Below are 21017 nucleotides of genomic sequence, written 5' to 3' on the forward strand. Positions count from 1 at the left end.
ACCACAGAACTTTCATTATTTGGTGGCAAGGAAAGGATATTTGCTTCTGGATTTCCATAGGTACCCTCCCAAGGCTTTGGTCAGGCTAACTTTATTAGGGTGTCTTAGGTGCTTTGAGATCCCAGAAAACCAGCATCAGAAATCCCAAGCATTCACATTACCCAAAACAATGGCCTCCAGGGAGTGAGCCAGACACATACCACCTAAAATAGACTCATTGTTGTTTTGCACAATATCCAGGAATTTGGTGAAACTCATCATTTTTCATGTTACTGATAATGCAAGTTTGGAAACTGAAACAGGAAGGAGCACAAGGCTGAAAAAGCTTTTTATCCAACCCACAGTTATTCTCCCTCCAGATGCAAGTTGTTGGCTTTTTTTTTGTTCTTTCCCAGAAGCACTTCAGTGGGGTTAAAATTAGCTTAAAAAAAAAAAAAAAACTATTCTGGGTCACATGCTAAGAAACAAACAAAAATTTTTGTTGTCCACCCCACCCCCATGTCTCTGACCTAACAACAGACCTTCCTAATCATAGATTTCTGGGAAACCTGGAAGAATAACAGGCTTTTCAGGCCTTGGGCACAAACGGGCCATGCCATGGCCTCTTCTGATGTTATCAGGCCTGTTGCAATAGTATTAAAAAAAAGAGAGAGAGAGAATGTCAAGGTTGTTTGGAATTATTACGCCTGCCACAGATTTGATGGGCACTCAATCACACCAAAATGGCTACTTGTGAATCTCCAGATTTCCCTGCCTGACTCTGGAGAGGGAGGCAGAGGAAGGATTTTTTTTTTTTTTTTTTTTTGCTAGGTTGACCTAGAAACAAATAAGCCAAGGACATCCGGAAAAGGGGAAGGTTAGGGATTAAAATGTGAAAGTTGATTGCAGCTAGGTGGGGGTTAGGAGAAACACAGAGGGGCTGACTGCTCATAGTCAGCCCAAGCATTAAAAATAAAACTGTATCCAGCCTGTCCACTCTGCTGCTGTGCAGGGCCCTTTATCTCTGGTTTCTGGTGATATGTGCATGTCATGGTCTGCTTTGTTCTTCCAGCTGAAAATTGTCACCAGAAACCCTTGATAAAAATATAGCCTCCTACTCAGAGCACACAGTCAGGTAGTGTTTAAAGCTCTGTCTCCCTGGTGCTCAATAAAGATACTCGCCTGTCATCTTGGGAAAAGAAACAACCAATGCTAAATATACTTTCTGCTATCAAAAGCTTAGCAGCAGCAAAGAGCCTCCCCTTCTCTCCCCCACCCCCCAAAAGCCTAGTTTAGCCTGGAAGGTTTTAGGTTGGGATGGAGCCGGCCTTTCTGAATTACAGTTTCTAAGATTTGCCCAACAACCCCCTTCCTTTCTATCTCAACCAGAAAGAAATATTTAAATCATGAGCCCTCCTATTCCCAAAGTGCCTCCCCATCCCCCTCTTTTTCCAGGTGAGCCTTCTGTACCCGGTAGCAAAGTTTAAACTCCGATGAATGTCTTTCTTCAGCCTGCGGGAAGGATGGAAAGCATATGGTATTTATTTATTTATTTGAAAGGGGTTACTGAAGAATCAGGAAATTCCAAGGAGACAAACAGCCTTCGTAGAGCAACCCGAAATTGCCATGACAACCGGAGGCAGGAGTCTAGAGAAAGGTGGGTAAAGAAATCCCAGTTAAAAATGATAGCAAAGTCTCACAAACTGAGCTCTTTTTCTTCCCCTTAAAAATACATACATATGCATGTATATGTGTGCATCCAGCCTGGTGCAGTGCATGGTGGGGTATCCAAGTACTATCCTGACTGCAGACGTGTGGAAGTGCCTCAGAGATCGGGGCCCTCGTCATCTAGGGGAACCAGCTACCGAAAACAGAAATTCCCACTACTCCCGTGTCCTCAAACGAGTCTAACTCCTTCCAAGGGCACCCACGTAACCTTTTGGTGGAACAGCCTCAGGTGTGAGAGCAGACGGAGGTCTGCAAGCCGAGGCCCCGAAGTCAACGGCGGGGAGCAATATATGTAGCAGATAATTTAACCGCAGGGAAATGAGCGAAACCGCATTCCTTCCCCGGTATGTTAAAGAACACTGAAGCTCGGGAAACGCGAGGCTCGGTGCAGGGGATGTTTTTCTCCCCGCTCTTGCCTCAGGACAGATAAATCACCAGGCCTTTCTGGTTCCCGGGCGGACGTCTCCCTCTCCTCATTATAAAGGGCCACCCACACAGCGGCAGCGCACATCTCACCGCGCGCCCAATGGTCAGTGTTACTCCGTGCTTGTACTCGGGCCGGACGGGCGTGTGGGAGACGTGTTACTGGTGGTCCGGGTGTTACACACACCGCACTGAGCGAGCCGAGGCAGTCAGAGCAGCCTTGTTTCCCCCGGCCCTCCCAGTGTGAGGTCCTGAGCCAGGACCGAGGAGGGGTGATGTGCACCGCTCCCGGGAACGCCGCCGCCACAGGGGCCGGGTTCCGAAGGGGCTCCTTTTCGCGTTCTGGAGGGAGAGCCCAAAACTCGGGCAGAACCGTGGTCTCCAGGCCCGGAGCAAGGAAAATGTGGGAAAGACAACAACAGCGCAGCAAGATGGATGCTGGATGACGTCAGTGGCTGGCTAAAATATCTGGCATACTCGCTGGGGGAGGTTGCCAGCTAAATATTGTTTAAAAAAGATAAAATACACTCAAACTGTGCAGAATGTGGGGCTGTTATGTTTACATCCGGGTTTTAATGACTCCAAGCCGGCTCTTGGGGTTTTTCTCTTTTGCTGAAACGCTCTACAAAAAACACAGCTTTGTATAAGCTCCAGGGCCAGCGGGAAGGAAGGGCTGATGGGAGAGGGGGGAGGAGGGAGGGAGGGGGAGAAAGGAGAAGAGGCTCCCCTCCCGGGCACGGAAAAAGGCCAAGGGGTGACTGACAGGCAGGGTGAAACCTCTGTGCAAACTTCAAACCACCTTCTTTCCATCCCCTTCCAGCTTTGTCTGGCGGATCCTCGGGGCTCTAGCTGGGAAGGGTTAAGCTTTTCCAGAACATTTGTTTCACCATCTCAAAGAAGGGAGGGGGGTGGTGGTGGAGAATGTGTGTGTGTGTGTGACAGAGAGAAACAGAGACAAACAGGCAGAGGAGAGAGAGAGAGACAGAGAGATAGAAAGACAAGAGACAGAGAGAGAAACAGAGAGACAGAGACAGATACAGAGCGGAGAGACAGAGACAGAGAGAGACAGAGACACAGAGATAGGCAGAGCGACAGAGACAGAGAAACAGAGAGAGACAGCAATAGAGAGAACAAAAAAAGGAAAGAAAGATAGAAACAGAGACAAAAACAGAGAGACAGAGGGAGGGAGGGAGGGAGAGAGAGAGAGAGAGAGAGAAGAGAGAGAGAGAGAGAGAGAGAGAGAGAGAGAGAGAGAGAGAGAGAGAGAGAGAAGAACAGAGAGACAGAGACAGAGACAGAGAGACAGAGACAGACATAGACAGAAACAGAGAGACAGAGAGAGTTAGAGAGAGAGAAGAGAGAGTTAGAGAGAAGAGAGAAAGTTAGAGAGAGAGAGAGAGAGAGAGGAGAGAGAGAGAGAGAGAGAGAGAGAGAGAGAGAGAGAGAGAGAAACCCTGCAGAGCTGAGAGGCTGTAGATCACAGGGCCATTCTGATAGCCTCCTGTCCCCATAGCAACTGTACGGCATTTATCAGTTCCTTATGAGAGCAGGCACCGCAAATCTGCATTGCACATGGCAGGCTTCCAGAATTTCAAATGAAAGAGCACTTTGAACTGCTGCCAAGTTTGGAAGAAGCAGGACTGTCAGGGCTGCTTAAAACTGGCAGTTTGTACTTGGGAGGCGTTCAGTTCCCACAATCCTTTAGGGCTGGCAAGCTGCCAAGGACTTAGCGGAAGCTAAAAAGTAACTCCCTCCCTCCCCCTTTTCCCTCCACGCTCCCCCCTACTCCTCCCTCTCCTCACGCTCCTGCTCCTGCTCCCTCCCCATACCATTCACTGCAGTGCACTCAAAATTTTCCACATGTCCTGTGTCACAAGTGCAGATTGTACAGTGAGAGCAAAAACCCAGCCGCTGCCCGGGATTCTGTTTTTATTAATAATCCGGGGAGAAGGGGGAGAAAAGGAAAAGCAGTTTCGGGTTAACTGGCCAGCTGGAGGCAGGACAGCGGAAGGCCTGGGCCGTGTGTGATTGTGTGTGTGTCTGTGGGGTGGGGTGGGGGGAGGGAAGGACGTGAGATGCGTGTTTGCATCCGACAGACCCGGTGCCTGGGATCGCGGGCAGCCCCCACAGCAGAGACTAGAAGGAGAGAAGCCGGGCAGGGGGGAGAGCTGGCTTTGGCTCGGTTGTTTACAGTATCATTGAGGCAGCATTCATCCCCAAGTGCTTCCCTGAGACAAGCGGACAGTGTCTGAGTGGGGCCAGTCTCTCCCCTTGCCCCTCCCCCCTAGCGCTTCGCCGAGATGGGGAGAATCTCCGAGACCAATCCCCGCGTGAATGCAGTAGAAAAGGAAGTGTGTGTGTGTGTGTGTGTGGGGGGGAAATGAAGGCTGGCTTTTAAATGGGGAGTTTTCATGAGAGTTTCTGACAGCCCCGCATTGCCCGGAACACTAGGACTTCTGCTGGCAGAATCCCTGAGCTGGCACAGTACTCTCACTGTTCTTAATTTTTAAAATATATAATTAAAAATGTTTTTAATGTACAGCGAGATCAAGGGCCCAGGCTTTATTTTCCAGCTCTAGTCATAAGCCTTCAGTACAAATAGAACGAAAATTGTCTGTCGCTCAGGCAGTTGGACAGACTTCAGGAAAACTATGTCTGGCATTAATTCCAAAGTGGAGGTTTTGGTGCAAGCCAGGCCCATTAATTTCAGTAAACTGTTTTCACTAGTCTGGATCCCACTGTGCAAAGACTATTTATTACCTTTTGCTAACCTGATGTCTGCAAAGTTGTAAAGCAAATGAGGGGAAAAAAAAACCCAGGGTGGAGATATCTCTATCTCTGCTCAAATGGATTTTGCACCTTTCCTTCGGGGACCATATTTTATAGCTGCTTTCCTGTTGTTTTTTCTTCGCCAGTTGGAGTATTCCTTGTTCCTTCCTTCCCCCAGCCCCCCAGCCTGTCTTGCAGTGAATTAGGGGGAAATGATCCTGAAGGATATGGGGTGGGACATCGCTGGAGCAAGCACACACCTCTGCTGCTTTTCTGGAGGTTACCTCCCCACCTCAAAGATGTTTGGTGTTTTTCTGCAAGGCTCTCTCCAGAGGACAGCTTGAAACCTTGACATGATTCACCCAAGCAATCTGGTCTAAAACATACCAAGAGAGTCAGTTTTGGCATCTAATCTCCCTTAGGAATTTTACTAGCTGCCTTAGAAGAGAAAGTAAATTGCTTTTGTTATTATTATTCCCTTACTCCACCCCTCCTCCCTTCTGTCTTTATTCTACCTACCTCACCTCGCCTCTCCTAATCTCTGCCCAACTTAATATCATTTCAAAAGGATGGAGGAAAGAGAGGGAAAGAAAATTCCCCAAATGTCTGTGCATTTGTTGGACAGTACAGTCTGTGTGTGTCCTTCCAGCATCCCTCTGACAGCCGAGAGTGTTAATCAGAATTAAAAGCCAGTCAATACTATTAAGTCATCAGATGAGAGCCTTGGTAGAGAAAGTGGGGGAGGGGAAGGAGATGAGTGTTAATGAAACACTGAATTTTCTTCTCGGTCTCACCCAAAGGGAAACCTGAAAAAAAGGAAATTCATTATATTTAGTCTTGTCAAATAACCAAAATTACCGTGTTTTTTTAAACTTGATTTTTTTTTTCACTCCAAATGCAATCATCATTCTCAAACATGGAATCTAGAAATGGGACTATATGGCTTGACTGCCGGTCAAAACAAAACAAAACAACCCCCAACTTGTCACGTAAAAGTGGATGACTGATTGGAGAGGGAAATAGAATGGGAGTTCCTGAATTGGTGGGTGTGGGGGCTGGTTCCCTATGTTGGGATAGAAGGTCCTGAGGAAGATGATATTGCTTCCAACTAATTTAATCTTTGACAGGTTATACAAAATGATGCAGCTCTAATTTGGTAGGGATAGATTTGGGAGAGGCTCATATTTCTTTCCTTTAAGTATGCGCCCAGCCAATCTTTTCATAAATTCTCTTTATTCATGTTCACTTTATTCAGGACTTTATCCTGAACATTATCAATTTTGGCATGGATATGGAGGTGGGAGCCATCTCAAATACACCTGTAAAATTTTCAGCTCCTAGCAGTGGAGTCCAATTGAATGCCCATGACAAAATAAGGAGGTCTGGCTTATTTTTCAGGCCCTGAAATCTAAGATTCTTTCTCCATAAAATCTATGAACTGAGTTCAGCTGCACAGGGAGTTTGCGCATCAGGAGGAGGACCCAGGCAGCCTTGGAAGTATCTGAATGGGATGGAGGCAGAACTTCTGTAAGATATTAAGGGAAGAAATCAGAGCTTTATGGAAGATAGAGGGGAAAAAAAAATAAAAGGATGGGAACCATTCTGCGGTGGTAAATGTAGGCTTCTGGTAACAGAACTTGTTAGGCAAGGAAGTTGGATTTTGCATTATTGAAGGTTATTGTGTGAGCAACGAGGCAGAAAACCAGTAATATGAAAAGGGGGGGAAGGGAGGAGAACGCTAGTAATAAAAAAAAAAAAAGAAAGAAAGAAAGAAAGAGAGAGAGAGAGAGAGAGAGAGAGAGAGAGAGAGAGAGAGAGAGAGAGAGAGAGAGAGAGAGAGAGGGAGGGAGGGAGGGAGGGAGGGAGGGAGAGAGAGAGAGAGAAAGAAAGAAAGAAAGAAAGAAAGAAAGAAAGAAAGAAAGAAAGAAAGAAAGAAAGAAAGAAAGAAAGAAAGAAAGAAAGAAAGAAAGAAAGAAAGAAAGAAAGAAAGAAAGAAAGAAAGATGTGCAGAGAAACAAGCTGAAAAATGTCATTGAGGAGACTACAATGCCATAGAATAAAAGGAAAACTAATTGACTATTATATGTAAAAAGAGTTAAAAAAAAAATAAAAAAGGAGAAAAACCTGCCTAATAGCTAGGAAGGGAAATTCTCTTCCCAAATTCAACCACTTACTTCCCACCATCCACTCACTCTCTGACCCCAGGACTTCCTTATTGCCTTGGGCCCAAGAAGTTCTAAAGTGTTATATACTGAATTTACTTAACCTAGAGAGTGATAAACTTAAACACATAATTATGTCCTTATACTGTCACCCACAGTTTTGACAAGTCTGTTTTTTTTTTTTTTTTTTTTAAGTCTCCGGCTATTCATCTTTAAATTAAGCAAAGCAAAAAGCAGCCACCTCAATCAAACTCATCAGTCTCTAAATACATCCTGAGGGGCTGTAAAAAAAAGAAAAAGCTTCACTCAATCTGCTTGGGAAGTGGGAGAGAAAGTCTCAGGTCTTATAATTTTGCCTTTTCTCTCTATACAGCCCCAAGGTTAAGAGAAAAAGCCCTGCGGTTAAGGGACAGTGTTTTCTTATTTGTCCTTATTTGTGCGAGTCCACAAAAAACGTTAGACTAGCCTACAGATATTTAACTCCCTGGCTTATCTTTCACAAACCTATGGCAGTCAATCTCCCTAGAAGGGAAACACTTTCTGCAGGTGCCTAACCCTAAGAATGTGTGTTTTTTGTTTGTTTGGTTTTTTTTTTTTTTTTAATACTGTTTCTCGGTTAGTGCCTAGAGAATACTTCTGTGCAATAATTTTACCTGGCAGTTTCTGGAATTGAGAAGAGAATTCATATCTTTGGTTTTTATAACGCTTTAAACTCTGTAAAGCGCTTTCGCCCACATCTCTTTTGATCTTAGAGATGAATAGAAAAAATATCTCCATTTAATTTATAGTAAAACTAAAAATCAGAAAGGAATTTCTCCAAGCAGAACCAAGAAACAAACATAAAATAGATCCCAGAACTATTCTGCTTTTTTTTTTTTTTTTTGTCTAGGGGATTTAGTAGGGGGGAAAAGTAAATCTAGATGAGCCCAGATAAGGATCCTCGTCTCAGGATTTAGATCTGGAAAGAACTTCAGGAGGTAACCTTATTGCTGAGGGGAGAGAAAGAAAGGGGAGTGTTGAGATGTGAGTGTCTGGCGATCAAGCTCAAGAACAAAATAGGGATTGCAAAAGATACTGGACGGGTTCAAGATCTCCAACTCCTGGGCAAATATCCCAATTGCACTAAAGTCACTCTAGCCTTGCATGAAGAATTTGTGTTGCTCACTGGTCTTAAACTTAAGGGGAGTCTGCAGGAAGAATGGAGAGAGTATTTAGGTGACTATCTGGGCTAGAAGGGAAGCCGGAAGCCAATTTTCCTTCCCATTCTCATTAATCATTATTTTTCACAATTTCTAGCTCTACTCGAGATTTATTTTCTCTTGTCATTCAAAATCAGCGGGTAAGTTCAAGTTAAAGAAAAGGTTGGGCAGAGGTGGCCGGAGACTGGCAGCACGATTCTGGTGCTCCTCCCCAAAATAAGGGTCCTCCTCTTCCCCCCTCCCCTCTCTGAAATTCCACCATTAGGATTCATTCCTTTGCTAAATCTCTTCCTCGCTCAGGGGGTCCCCTTTTAAGATGCAAAAAGTGAGTAGAGGAGTGTAACACAAAAAGTCCCTAACACTTCAGTGTGAACAAATTCTTCTGAACGCTCCGCCTGAGGGAAGAATATGCCGGCTGGTGCTAGGTTCCAAAGGGATGCTCTTTGCAAACCTTAATGCGCAATATAAATGTGAAATTATTGCTTCACTGTTTTGCCTAGAGCCAGCCATCCGAGTGTGGTTAACGACTCAAAAATAGTAGGTGATTAGACCCCCACTTTGGATCTAATTTGCATGGTGTTAATTTAAAATAATGGAGATCCTAAATCTCAGCTCCATCTTCCCTTCCCCCAACCTCCCATCGCCCCCATCCCTTTAAGTTCCCTGACGTCACCCTATGGTAGCCCTGGTCTGGCCAAAATAACTGATGCTTTTTTGCCACCCCTGGGGCTTTCGTAAGGGGAGACCGCGCGTGTTATCCGGGGACGGATCCTCCGTTTCCAAGTCACCCGAACGGGCAGGGCCAACTGAAGCTTTACCGCACCTACCTGGGCTGCAGCACTAGCTGCTGCTTCAGACTGTTTAAGTAAAAGGGGCTGGAGAGAACGCAGGGCGAGGAACGCCCGGGCTTCCCAGTGTGAAGCAACTCTCTTGGCCCGAGATAGAAAGACTGGGAGAAGGGCCTCTGACACCGTGACCCCGGAAATCCCCCGCCACAGAGAAGCTGTGTCCGGAGCTCATTTAGCTCCGGGGTGTTGGGGGAGTCCTTGAATCTTCGCTACCCCTCTCTCCGTTGTGATTCAGGGATCCAACCCGGAAGGCACGTGCATCGATTGCCGCCCAGCCTGTACCCCTCCACCTCTCCCCTCTTCAAAAGCCGCCCCCAGTGTTGTCTTCCCCCCTCCCCTCTCACTATCCCAGTTCTCTCCCTCCTCCTCTCCTCCCCCCTTCCCCCCCCCACTGGCCCCTCTCCTAGTGTATTTGTTTTAACTCAACCAAGCGTCTGAATAGTGTCATTGTCTAGTGCTTCCCTTTTCTCCCCGCTCCTCCCTCACCGCCCCCTCCCCCCAGCCCGTAAGGCTCATTCCAGGATTTCTTTTATTTTCAGATCTAAATAAACACGCCAGCTTTTGCTGAGGACAGCTCTGGACTCCCCCGATGCCCTGGCAAAGTGGCAAGGGGAAGAAGCTAGGAAAGGAGGACCGGGAGGCAGGAACTCGACGCGACGCCCCCTTTCTTTCGCCCTCCTTCTCTGCGTCCCCCCCCGGAAGAATGTAGTCAGAGATTTGATCTTCTCCTGCAGCTGCACGGCCAGCGCCACCATCAAGATTTCATTTTCTTCTTCCAGCCGGCTTTACCCCCCGAGAGCCCCCGCTCAGCCAGCACGCAGCCGGGTTTGGCAGATTTCGGAGGCATAGGTTCCTCTCTTCCTGGTTCTCAGATCGCAGATCCTGCTGCGAGCCCGTGTTATTGCTGGGATTTCACGCTCGAGTGGTTCTTGCGTAACCTCGGCCCTGGCCGAAGTTTAAAAAAAAAAACAACCAAAAAAAAAAAAAGACCCTGGATTAATCATTACAGAAAAGCAAACACACTTCCGCCCCACAACTTGTCCAGTTAGTAAAAGTAAATCACGGTTCGGTCTCGTCCCAGTTGCTGATTTCACACGTGTTTAATCCCCAACCTTTCCCTCCCCTCCCCCAACCTATATGTCCAGGGATGTACAGGCTTCTGCATTCATTTGCCAGGCCACTAGGAGCTGACACAGGCTGGGAGGGATCCGCGAGGCCAGATCCTATCTAAGGTGCTTATTATTTACACCCACTATAAAGGCGGCCCTTGTGAGTAGTCTAGTCGGCCTCGTTTACAGAGGGGTGAGTGTTTCCAAAAAAGGCCTTTCTCGAAGGAGCTCTCAGCCGAGCGAATAGCTCAAGGGTGACGGGAGGTTCAGGAGGAGAGAAAGAAAGAAAGAGCCCTTAAAAAAAAAAATGTATTTTTATTGGTGCTAGTCGGATAAAGCAGTGGCGCCGCGGGGATAAGTCAGCAGGAGAACACCACTTTTGCAGTAGAGTGGAGGCAGGAAGAGATGGCAGCATCCAGGGTGTCCAAAATCGGGAAAGGAGGCTGCGGAGCTAGCTGGACGTGTGGACAATCGGATAGAGAAAGGGCTTTTCGGAAGGTTTATTTCTCTACACCAAACATTAGTCCGTTTCCTTCTCCAAAAACCAATCTCCACCCCTGTCCCCGGCCCCTCCCCCAGCTCCGGGGGAAACCTTTTGCCCTGATTCTGGGCCCAAAGCACTGTGGTTTAGTTGAGTGAGTTCTCCCAAGAGCCCCATGCACGTCCGGTCCGCAGAGATCTCAATCAGCGCCCTCAGCTTTCTCCCTAGCCGAAACAACCCACTAGTTGAGTAAATAGGTTGGAGAAGCGAGTCGAAGTGTTTGACATTAAGCTTCAGATGTGGTCCACAGTCAGTTCGGGTGAGGGGTGGCTGTGGACCTTATGTCCTAAGATTCGAATGGGACTTCACTTGGTATTCCCGGAGACTGATTTTGTTAATAAGGTGAATAAGGTGCACTACTGCTGTTTAAGCTCTGGGATCCACTCCTCATTCCTTAGGCTGGAGGTGTTCCTATTTTTTTGTTCTTGTGAGAATTATCTGTTCCTAACTCCCTAATGCTACGTACCCCCCCCACCCCTCCCAAACTGAGGCAGCCTCAGACAATTAAGGTGCAGGAATGATAAATGGTGGTAATTCCTAAGGGGGGGAGGGCTTTATCTAAAGAAAATCCCGTTGTTTAAATTAAAATATTATGAGACTACCACTGAAATATGACTTGTCTCCACCTTTTAACGATGCATATATGGTTTGACTATATCTGCTTATGTAAGTACATTTATGTCCCCAAAGTTATTACATAGACACAGACCTGCATGCACATAGCCAACATCACTGTGACATGAAATGAGCTTCACACAAAAAAAATCTTGGCAAAAAGAAATTAAATTGTCATTTTCCAGCATTTTAGTTAAATAAAAGGATGGGCTGAAAACATATTAAGATACAGAAGTGGGTTAAACAAGTGAGCCAGAGCTAATGTCCTCCAGGTTCATGGGAATGTCATACAATCCTCCCCCTTCACACACCCTCATATATTTTGACTCACCCTGGGGTAACCAGTTACATCGCAATGGTTGAAGTATGTGTGAGTGATGCAATACTCTGTTTGCAAGCCCTTTGTAGAAAAATAATTGCCATGATCCAAGGCAGCCCTGGCAGTGAAAGTTTATTATTGTTGGGGAGTGGACAGCAATTTCATTGTTTTGCAAAAACAGACTGCAGAGGGAATAAAAGACAGGGGTCCCCAGAGCCATCTTTGCCCCTACTGCTCCTTCCCTTATAAAATCTTTCCCCTGGGAGTTGAAGCCCTAGGGTGGTGCAATAAGGCAGAGGTTCTTGAGTGTTCTTGAGAGTGGTGGTGGTGGGAGGAAGGCAGGAAGAGATTGCCATATCTTCTAAAGAATCCCTACCAAAAGAATATTTTCTTATTTGTTTCAATAGTGTATTTTTAAGAGAAGTCCCTTCCCCCACCCATGATTTGGCAAGAACTTCATAAATACATTAACATAGGCTAATTTGAGCAAAATGTTCTGCTGTAAGATAAATGTCCTAAGCAAAAGGCATTCTAAACAAAGAGGCAGAATGGCCTTGTTTTTCCAACCGGTAACTATGAAATGAGCTTGAGTTCTAAAAAATGCAATGTATTATTGTTATTAAATAGAGGGAATCCTGTTTCCCTTTCCATTAGCAAACACATAAATTACTCACCTGTTTGGCCTCTCCAGCCGCGTTCAGCTATACAAAGAGCACAGGTTACACAGACCCCTGGTTTCACAACTCAGCATCTGCTGAGCCACTTTGTGCCAGAAGTGAAAAAAATGGGATGGCTCAGTCTGCCTGCACTACCATCCTTCACTGAAACTCTAGTTCCTACGGTCCCTTGATCAAGACTAGGAACCATAAAATAGGAAACACAAGATGAGATTACTAAATAGCTAATTTTGTTGTTGCTGTGCATTCTGGCATTAGCAGTGGAAAATTATATAAAATACCCGCACGGAAAATGGTTTGATCCCTGTTAGAAAACTCTAAATGTGATGGGGAATGTCTCTTATGAAATTTACATCTAAAATTCTGAAATGAGACATTTGAACTCACAGGGAGGGGGGATGATGCATGTTTCCTGAATGCATTTTCACACTGGAAAGCTGGGCATCGGCTGGGGAAGGGAGGGGAGAGAAAGATCATCTTCTGTTTAATTTCCAAACATAGCCCTGGGTATTTCTTCACTTGATTTCCAGCATTAACTTGCATTGCTTCAGCTGTTGTACACACCGAGTCCGGGGAGGGCGGGGACAAGGGGGAGGAGGGGAAAGGCTGAGAGGAATCTGGGCTGCATGCCGAGCATGCGCATTCTCTACGCAACAAGTGGGCTCTACAGACAGAGGAAGTGTAAAGGGGAGGGGGGGGGACTGGTGCAGAGCATGGCGGTGACGTCACCGCTCCGCCCGGGCGGCATCCCGCGCGGCAGAGCCGGGGACAGCGCGAGCTGCAGCCCGAGCGGGAGCGCGAGACGCGCCTCTGGAACGTAGAGTAACAATCACAATCCCCACATTCCAATTCCGAACGGGATGTGACAAGAAGCGAACCGACGGAGAACCATGCACCTTACGTGAGCTACGGCAGCCGCGGCAGCCGGGGACGGGGCCGGGAGCTCCAGGCTGCTCCTTTCATCTGCTGTGCGTCCGGGAAGCGGCGGCGGCGGCTCAGCGAGTGCAAAATCTTACAGCCAGCAGGCGGAACATCCAGTGCTGCAGAAGGGCCAGGACGGTGCCAGTGGCTCCCCTAGAACCCTTTCTCCTGTTGCCCTCTCTCCTCCCTTCCTCACACTCTTCCCGTTCCTCTTGTTCCTTTTCCCTCCGGAGAAGCAGCGGAAGCAAGCGAGAACGGATACAAACCGAGGGTAGAGCACGGTAGCCTTTGCCGCCTCTCTGCCCCCCAGCCCGGGGAAGAGGACAGAAACCGTAGGGAGGAAAAGGCAGCGGTGACAGTAACCGCGGGGCACTACGTTCTTAGCCTACCCCACCCCCCACTCCGTTCCCAGCACCCTTGTCCCAGGGGCAACAACACCAGGAAGAAGTCGACAGATTTCCCCTCCCCTGCCAGAAAGCTGCAATAGGAGGCGGAGGCTAGGAGGCAGCCACTCTGCCACCCAGGTGGTGGAACAACCGCCGAGAGGCGCAGCGGCAGCGAGTGGCAGGAGGCAGAATCTTTTCCCCTTTCCTCCTCTTCTCCTTCCCCCGCCCGCCAGCCCTCCCCGGAGGAGAAAGAGCAACAACAGCCTGGGCGGGTAGGGACCAATCTGCCCTTCCCCCCTCCCCCTCCCTCCCCGGGGCCGGCATCATGTCCTCGGCGCAGGTGGCTTCCTCTCGGAGACAGTCGTGTTACCTGTGCGACCTGCCCCGCATGCCCTGGGCCATGATTTGGGACTTCACGGAGCCGGTATGTCGAGGCTGTGTTAACTATGAGGGTGCAGACCGCATCGAGTTCGTGATCGAGACCGCCCGGCAGCTGAAGCGAGCTCACGGCTGCTTCCAGGACGGCAGATCCCCCGGGCCGCCACCACCGGTCGGGGTCAAAACCGTGGCCCTTTCCGCTAAGGAGGCGGCGCAGCAGCAGCAGCAGCAGCAGCAGCAGCAGCAGCAGCTCAACCACGTTGACGGCTCTACAAAAGCCGCCGTCTTGGCCGCGCCGTCAGGCCTAGAACGTTACGGTCTGAGCGCGGCAGCCGCGGCAGCAGCCGCCGCGGCCGCAGCAGTCGAACAGCGAAGCCGCTTTGAGTACCCTCCGCCCCCGGGAAGCCTAGGGGGCAGCGGGGGCAGCGGCCACGCCACCCGGCTCCCCAACGGGTTGGGCGGTCCCAATGGCTTCCCCAAACCTTCCCCTGAGGATGGGCCCCCGGAGCTGAACCGCCAAAGCCCCAACTCTTCATCCTCCCGCCGCGGGGCACACGGGGGGCTGGTGACAGGGCTACCCCCCGGGAGTGGGAGTGGCGGAGGTGGCGGGGGTCCCCTGAACGTGCCCCCTAACCTGCTTCCTCAGACGCTGCTCAATGGGCCGGGAGCAGCCGTGTTACCCCCTCCGCCTCCCCACGGGCTCGGCAACCGCCCTCCCCCGCAGAGCTCCGGCGTGGGCGGAGGCGGGGGTCCCTCCTGCCTCGGGGGGACTACCGTGGCCACCGGCTCCTCGACTTCTTCTTCATCTTCCTCGTCCTCGACCTCTTCTTCATCCTCGGAGGCCTGCGGTGGGGGCAAGCGGCCTGGCTCGGTGTCCAGTACCGACCAGGAACGGGAGCTAAAAGAGAAGCAGCGCAACGCAGAGGCCCTGGCAGAACTGAGCGAGAGCCTCCGCAACCGAGCGGAAGACTGGGCCAGCAAGCCCAAGATGGTACGGGAGACCTTGCTGACTTTGGCCGGTTGCACCCCTTACGAGGTTCGCTTCAAGAAGGACCACTCGCTGCTGGGCCGCGTCTTTGCTTTCGACGCGGTCTCCAAGCCGGGGCTGGACTACGAGCTCAAGCTCTTTATTGAATATCCCACAGGCTCGGGCAACGTGTTCTCCAGCGCATCTGGGGTGGCCAAGCAGATGTATCAGGACTGCATGAAGGACTTCGGTCGCGGCCTATCTTCAGGTTTCAAGTACCTGGAGTACGAAAAGAAACACGGCTCGGGGGACTGGCGGCTGCTGGGGGACCTGCTGCCCGAGTCCGTGCGCTTCTTCAAGGAGGGAGTCCCCGGGGCAGACATGCTCCCCCAACCTTACCTGGACGCCAGCTGTCCCATGCTGCCCACAGCCCTGGTAACTCATCCTCGAGGCACTGGGGGGACCGGGGGAGTCGTTGGGGTGCTTCCTCCTGCCAGCGCCTCCAGCCGTGGGGGAACGGCTGGATTGCGTAAGAGGAAAGCATCCCCGGAGCCACCGGACTCGGCCGAGGGGGCGCTGAAGCTGAGCGAGGAGCAGCAGCGCCAGCAGTGGATGGCCAGCCAAAGCGAGGCCCTGAAGCTCACCATGTCGGCTGGAGGGTTCGCGGCAGTGCACGGAGCCGGGGGGCCCCCGCCGCCCCCGCCCCCGCCCTTGGGGCCCCTCTCCAACCGGACCACCCCACCCGAATCAGCCCCCCAGAACGGCCAGTCCCCCATGGCGGCCCTCATGTCTGTGGCCGATACGCTGGGTAATGCTCACTCGCCCAAGGACGGCAGCTCAGTGCATTCCACTACGGCCACTCGAAGGAACAGCAGCAGCCCCGTGTCTCCGGCCTCCGTGCCAGCCCAACGCCGCTTGGCATCTCGCAATGGGGATATAAACTTACAAGTGGCACCCCCACCACCCAGTGCTCACCCGGGCATGGACCAAGTTCACCCCCAAAACATTCCTGATTCCCCCATGGCCAACAGCGGCCCCCTCTGCTGTACCATTTGCCATGAACGTTTGGAGGACACACATTTTGTTCAGTGCCCTTCCGTGCCCAGCCACAAGTTTTGTTTCCCCTGTTCTAGGGAGAGCATCAAGGCCCAGGGGGCCACCGGCGAGGTGTACTGCCCCAGTGGCGAGAAATGCCCCTTAGTTGGTTCTAACGTACCTTGGGCTTTCATGCAGGGGGAAATCGCGACTATCCTAGCTGGAGACGTTAAAGTGAAAAAAGAGAGAGACCCTTAAAACCCAGCAAAATCCCCCTTTGGCCTCAATCTTACCCCTCACTCTTCTCCAAGCCAGATCCCTCCCTCCCCCTCCCAGTATACAACCCTTCCTCCCCCTACCGCGAAGATGTAGAATTGTGAATATAACAAAACTGCAAAAAGTTAGTCTTATGTATAGACATTATTTTCGTCGTATGTTTCTATATTTTGAAACAAAGGTATGTAACTCTTCTTCATTTGAAGGATAGAGCTGGTTTTTGTTAAACAGAATATAATATTGTTTGGTTACTTACACAATACTTGTTTTCTCATTTATTTGGTGGCAGTGTGTTTGCCTAGGTACAAGATTTAGTAGCCCTTAGCAATTACCTGCTGCTGTTGTGTATTTTTGTAAATGTTATGCACTTCTCTAAAAGGAAAAAAGAAGATATTAAAAAAAAAAAACCAAGAAAAAAAAAAACATCTTTTCCTTCTTGCCAAGGCCAGTGTTGATGCCTACAAAAAAAAAAAAAAAAAATTGCTACAAAAATGGTGATCAGCTTCTGTTTTACCAAGCCCTGAGTGTTTAGTCTTCACTTAATTTTGTTTTGTTTTGTTTTGTTTGCAAAACAGTGAGGGAGGGGGAGTCGGGAGTGGGGCTGGGGGGAGGGTGTTTTTTGTTGCAAGTTTGTAAGGGGGAAAAAACTGTTTTCAGTTTGTTTCTATTGATCTGAACGTTTTTAATCTTCATGTGTTTTTGTTTTTGCTTTATTGATGCACGGATGCTTTTGAGCAGTAGAGCAAAATGCTGTACATGGAAAACATGCTCTGTTTGTCCTTTATACATTTCTGTAGTTAACAGAACACTGTAATGTGCCTTGGAGCTTAGTAACTTGTAATAAATTCAATTGATATTAATACTTCCTGAGTAGCAAGTTTATTTTTCTCAGTGCTAAGGCGACTGCTCCAAAACAAGGGCTGCCCCCTCCCTCCCTTATTTAAAAGCCTCCAAAGTATGCCACAGAAACATGTCTGCCTTTGAGAAGTCCTTAATTGTGGCAGCTATGAAAAGCTGTGCTGGTGTTATCTAAACTTATCTACATCTTGGCACCCTGCCTATTTACATTTCACCTTTTAATGCAGCAGTAGCAATTGCTGACTAAGCATTTTCTGTTTACTGATTTCTCCACTTTGTTTTATCCTGAAGCTCTCCAGTTGCAACTGGCCTTGTCACTGGAGCTGTAGGGATTTCTCAACCTGTGGTTGTGATGGTTATCATCATCATCATCACCACCACCACCATCATCATCACTATTAGTAGACTACAAGAGAGCTCTAACAAATCTGGGACAACTAGGGTGGGTCTAACTTTTGATGTGTCAGGAGGTAGGATTGGAGCTAATTTATACACTGCTTTTAAAAACAAAAGGATTTCAGAGCTGAGAACTGACAAAAGAATGGGGAGAGGGGAAAGAAGGAATGCAGACTACTGAGAAGCATGTAATTGTGCTAAGCCCAAGAGGGGGCTCTTGGCAGCTTCCAGCTGATACAGTTTGTTCCTTGATAGGAAGGAGCAGTTTTCTCCTTATTTATTAAACTTTAGTTCTCTTGCTGTGATAAGCATTTCTTAAGGTGGAAAACTCAACTGACCAGGAAGTGGGATGGGGGGAAGGAAGTTGGAGAGCACTTCAAGTGGAGAAAGGTCACTAATCAAATCCAGTGAGATCCTTTGCTCTGGGCTGTGAACAAATGTGATTTTTCACTGATTAACTTTTTAGTGACAGTTTCTTGGTGCTGGTTAGGAGTGAAGGAGGAGGACTTTTTAGGAGACCTGAGTTCCTAACACAGTATATCCTGAGGCTGATCTCCCTTTGAGCTCTAGCCTAAAAATGGCAAATCTAGTTTGAAACTTTCTACTTTTCCTGGGAAGAAGATAGAAAACAACTGCTAGGAAACAAAAATAAAGCCCTGAGATAGTATCTGAAATGCATCACTCAGCACTCTTCACTCCTCATTCCTGGGGATGGGGGGAGGGGAGAGTAGGGAGCACCAAAGTATCCTCAGCCCAGTCAGTTGGAATAAATAGAGCCTTCCTTGAGTTAAGGGGTGGGGGGGAAGGGAAACCTTCCTGGGGGAGAATTCTGTGGGCCTTCCAGATGCTTTAGGGAAGAAACTGAGTTGGCCTGAAGGCTCACTTTTAGTTTCTGTTTCCCTTAACCTTTTTTACTGGAAAGGATGGCAATTTCGAACACAGAGCTTGATGACTATGCATGCCCCTTATACATCAGAGCAGGGCACTATAGCTCCTGCTTTATAATTTGATTTCTTTTTCATTAAGTCTCTTTCTCATCTCTTCCACCAATAGAAATAGATGTGTGTATGTGAGTATTCTGAGATTATGTCCTTGCATTTTTATTTGATGCCTAGTGTTTTATAGTTGCTTATGAGTCACAAAATCTATTTTCATCCTTTGAAATAATTAACTTGGAGTGACAGTGCATAGCACACAGTTAATTTGGAAAACCCGTTGGCTTGATTATCAATTGCACCTTTTAACTTACTAAGATCTGAACTGGTTTTTCTTAAAAGTTAATTAATTAAAAAAAAAAAGCCCATTTGACCTGATAACCTTGGAAAATGACCCCCCCCCATAAAAATATGCTTATATGTAAAAGTACTACAAAGGGAAGCCCAATAATATGAGTATGGTTTACCCACCGTGAATTGCAATTACTGACTGGTTATGAAGTTTTTAGCCACGCATATTAGCTGAAATAGACAAGCTTCACATATGTATCAAGTATATTTAGTGGGAAGCAAAGGTCTACGGGTATATGTATATGACTGTGTGACCAGTCTTTTCAGTGTGAGCTCTGCAATCTGCAAAGCATTCCTAAAAGCCATGCTTTAGTGCCAGTCGATAGTAAACGGGAACAATCACTAAAGCTCCTCAAGAACTTTATTGTTTTTTCCCCTGTTATTGGCATAATTAAAAAAGAAAAAGAAAACAAAATATTCCAAGGAGGAAGATGGTTTGATCAGACTCAGGAAAGAGATGAGGAGTGAGGGAGGGTGGAACCTGAGCTGGAAGTGAATTATAATACTGCAGTTAATTAAAGTTAACCATAGCTAGAGGGCAGTTGTTGTAGGGAGGGTTTTTTTTTTCCTTCCTTTTTTGTAACCATGTGACCTTTCGCTTTGCTCTGATCCATTCAGCAGCCGTTCTGGGCATTTTAACCAGTCTTTCTTTTATCCCTTTGACATAGTTGTTTCCCCCCCCTTCTTCTTCCCCTCTCCCTCCTTTAAGCAGCTGACAAACAAGCAGTATATTTTCCCCTCTCCTGACACAGAGAATATTCTTGGTTACAGGATCAGCCTGGGCCTCATTCAGCTTCACTTCTTCCTTGTATACAGTGACATTCAGCAAACATTTATTAAACATTTACTAGATACAGAGCATAGATAGGACTCTTGCCAATGCTTCTCCCAGCAGCCCTGCCAGTTCTTTATCAATATTCGAAATTACTCAAAGAAGCACCTGAAAGTGATATATAAATGTGTCATTAATCAAGGTTTTCTTTAATCCATGTAAGATTGCTTTTAATAAATTAGTGCAGCAGGCCCAGATTGGGTTATTTCTTTCCATAAAGAGAAAAGGGGTGGGATAATTGTGAGCATTGACTTAAACTGTTTTTGAGGAATCTTTTTTTGGATGCTTCTTTTAGGTGATTTTGGACCAGGTAAGTGAAGAATAGATACAGCAGTCAGAAAAATACTTTGCACACATATAAGCAATATGAACGTTCCTAAACACATATTTTGCGTGTGTACATATGTATTTTTAAAGGTATATTTCATTTATTTAGAGTTGTAAAGGGCCTCAGAGGTCATTTAGTCCAAATCTTTAATTTCACAGATGAAGAGACTGAGGCTCAATGATATGTGATAAGGTCAGACAGATAATGAATAGTGAAGCTGGATCTTAAAAACAAATCCTCTGACGTCAAATTCAACTCTGGCTATTTGCAGTAAGAAATTTAATCAAATCAACTTTGTCATCATCCATCCTAGAAAGGATATGTAAGTGGGCTGCTCAGTTGTTCCAATCATCATCTTTGTGATTTCTTTCCCCAGTCAAAACTTCCATTATAAGTAGCTTCTCCCATTAAAATATAAACTACTTAATGGCTGGGGCTGTTTTGCATCCCTAATGGCAATCAGTCCACAAGCACTTATTAAGCACCTAATATATGTCACATAATGTATTAATTGCTGGGGATACCGAGAAAGACAAAAAACAGTCCTTGATTTGAAGGAGCTCTCAGTCTAATTAATGGAGGAGAGAACTGCAAAAAACTATGTAAAACAAAAACACAAACAAAATAAATTGGAGATAATCAATAGAAGGAATCGGGCATTAAGAGAGGTGAGGAAAGGCTTCTTGTTTGTTGTTGTTATTGTTCAATCGTTCATGGGTATCCTAGTTTTCCTGATCCTCTGGATCATAGCACCCTAAGGCTGTCCATGGGACTTTCCGAAAAGATGGTGGAAAGGTTTGCAATATCCTTCTCCAGGTTTTTTCTATAAGGTGGGATTTTAGCTGAAGGAAGCCAGGAAATGAAGTGGGGAAAGAATTCCAAGCATCAGGGACAGCCAGTAAAAATGTCCACTGTTGGGAGATGAACTGTTTTGTTTGAGGAATAGCAAGGAGTCCAGTGTCAATAAATCTTAGAGTTTGTGGGA

The 21017-nt window shown here is 47.4% G+C and overlaps 1 protein-coding gene and 1 long non-coding RNA gene across 2 annotated transcripts; both read left to right on the forward strand.

Annotated features, from left to right (window-relative positions):
- The first annotated feature begins 1526 nt into the window (after positions 1-1526).
- Positions 1527-10056, forward strand: LOC141556198 (uncharacterized). The gene is made up of 2 exons (XR_012486459.1): positions 1527-1636; positions 9648-10056. It is a non-coding gene; the product is annotated as an uncharacterized LOC141556198 (long non-coding RNA).
- A 3007-nt stretch (positions 10057-13063) lies between these two features.
- Positions 13064-17194, forward strand: IRF2BPL (interferon regulatory factor 2 binding protein like). The gene has a single exon (XM_074289929.1). It carries the CDS (start codon positions 14002-14004, stop codon positions 16312-16314), a length of 2313 nt encoding a protein of 770 aa, XP_074146030.1. The 5' UTR covers positions 13064-14001; the 3' UTR covers positions 16315-17194.
- Positions 17195-21017: the final 3823 nt, after the last annotated feature.

The sequence above is a fragment of the Sminthopsis crassicaudata genome, chromosome 2, assembly GCF_048593235.1.
Source record: "Sminthopsis crassicaudata isolate SCR6 chromosome 2, ASM4859323v1, whole genome shotgun sequence".
Classification (NCBI taxonomy): domain Eukaryota; kingdom Metazoa; phylum Chordata; class Mammalia; order Dasyuromorphia; family Dasyuridae; genus Sminthopsis; species Sminthopsis crassicaudata.

Bases quoted from the DNA above. Each gene is read 5' to 3' on its own strand.
- IRF2BPL (XM_074289929.1), top strand. From the start codon at position 14,002: ATGTCCTCGGCGCAGGTGGCTTCCTCTCGGAGACAGTCGTGTTACCTG.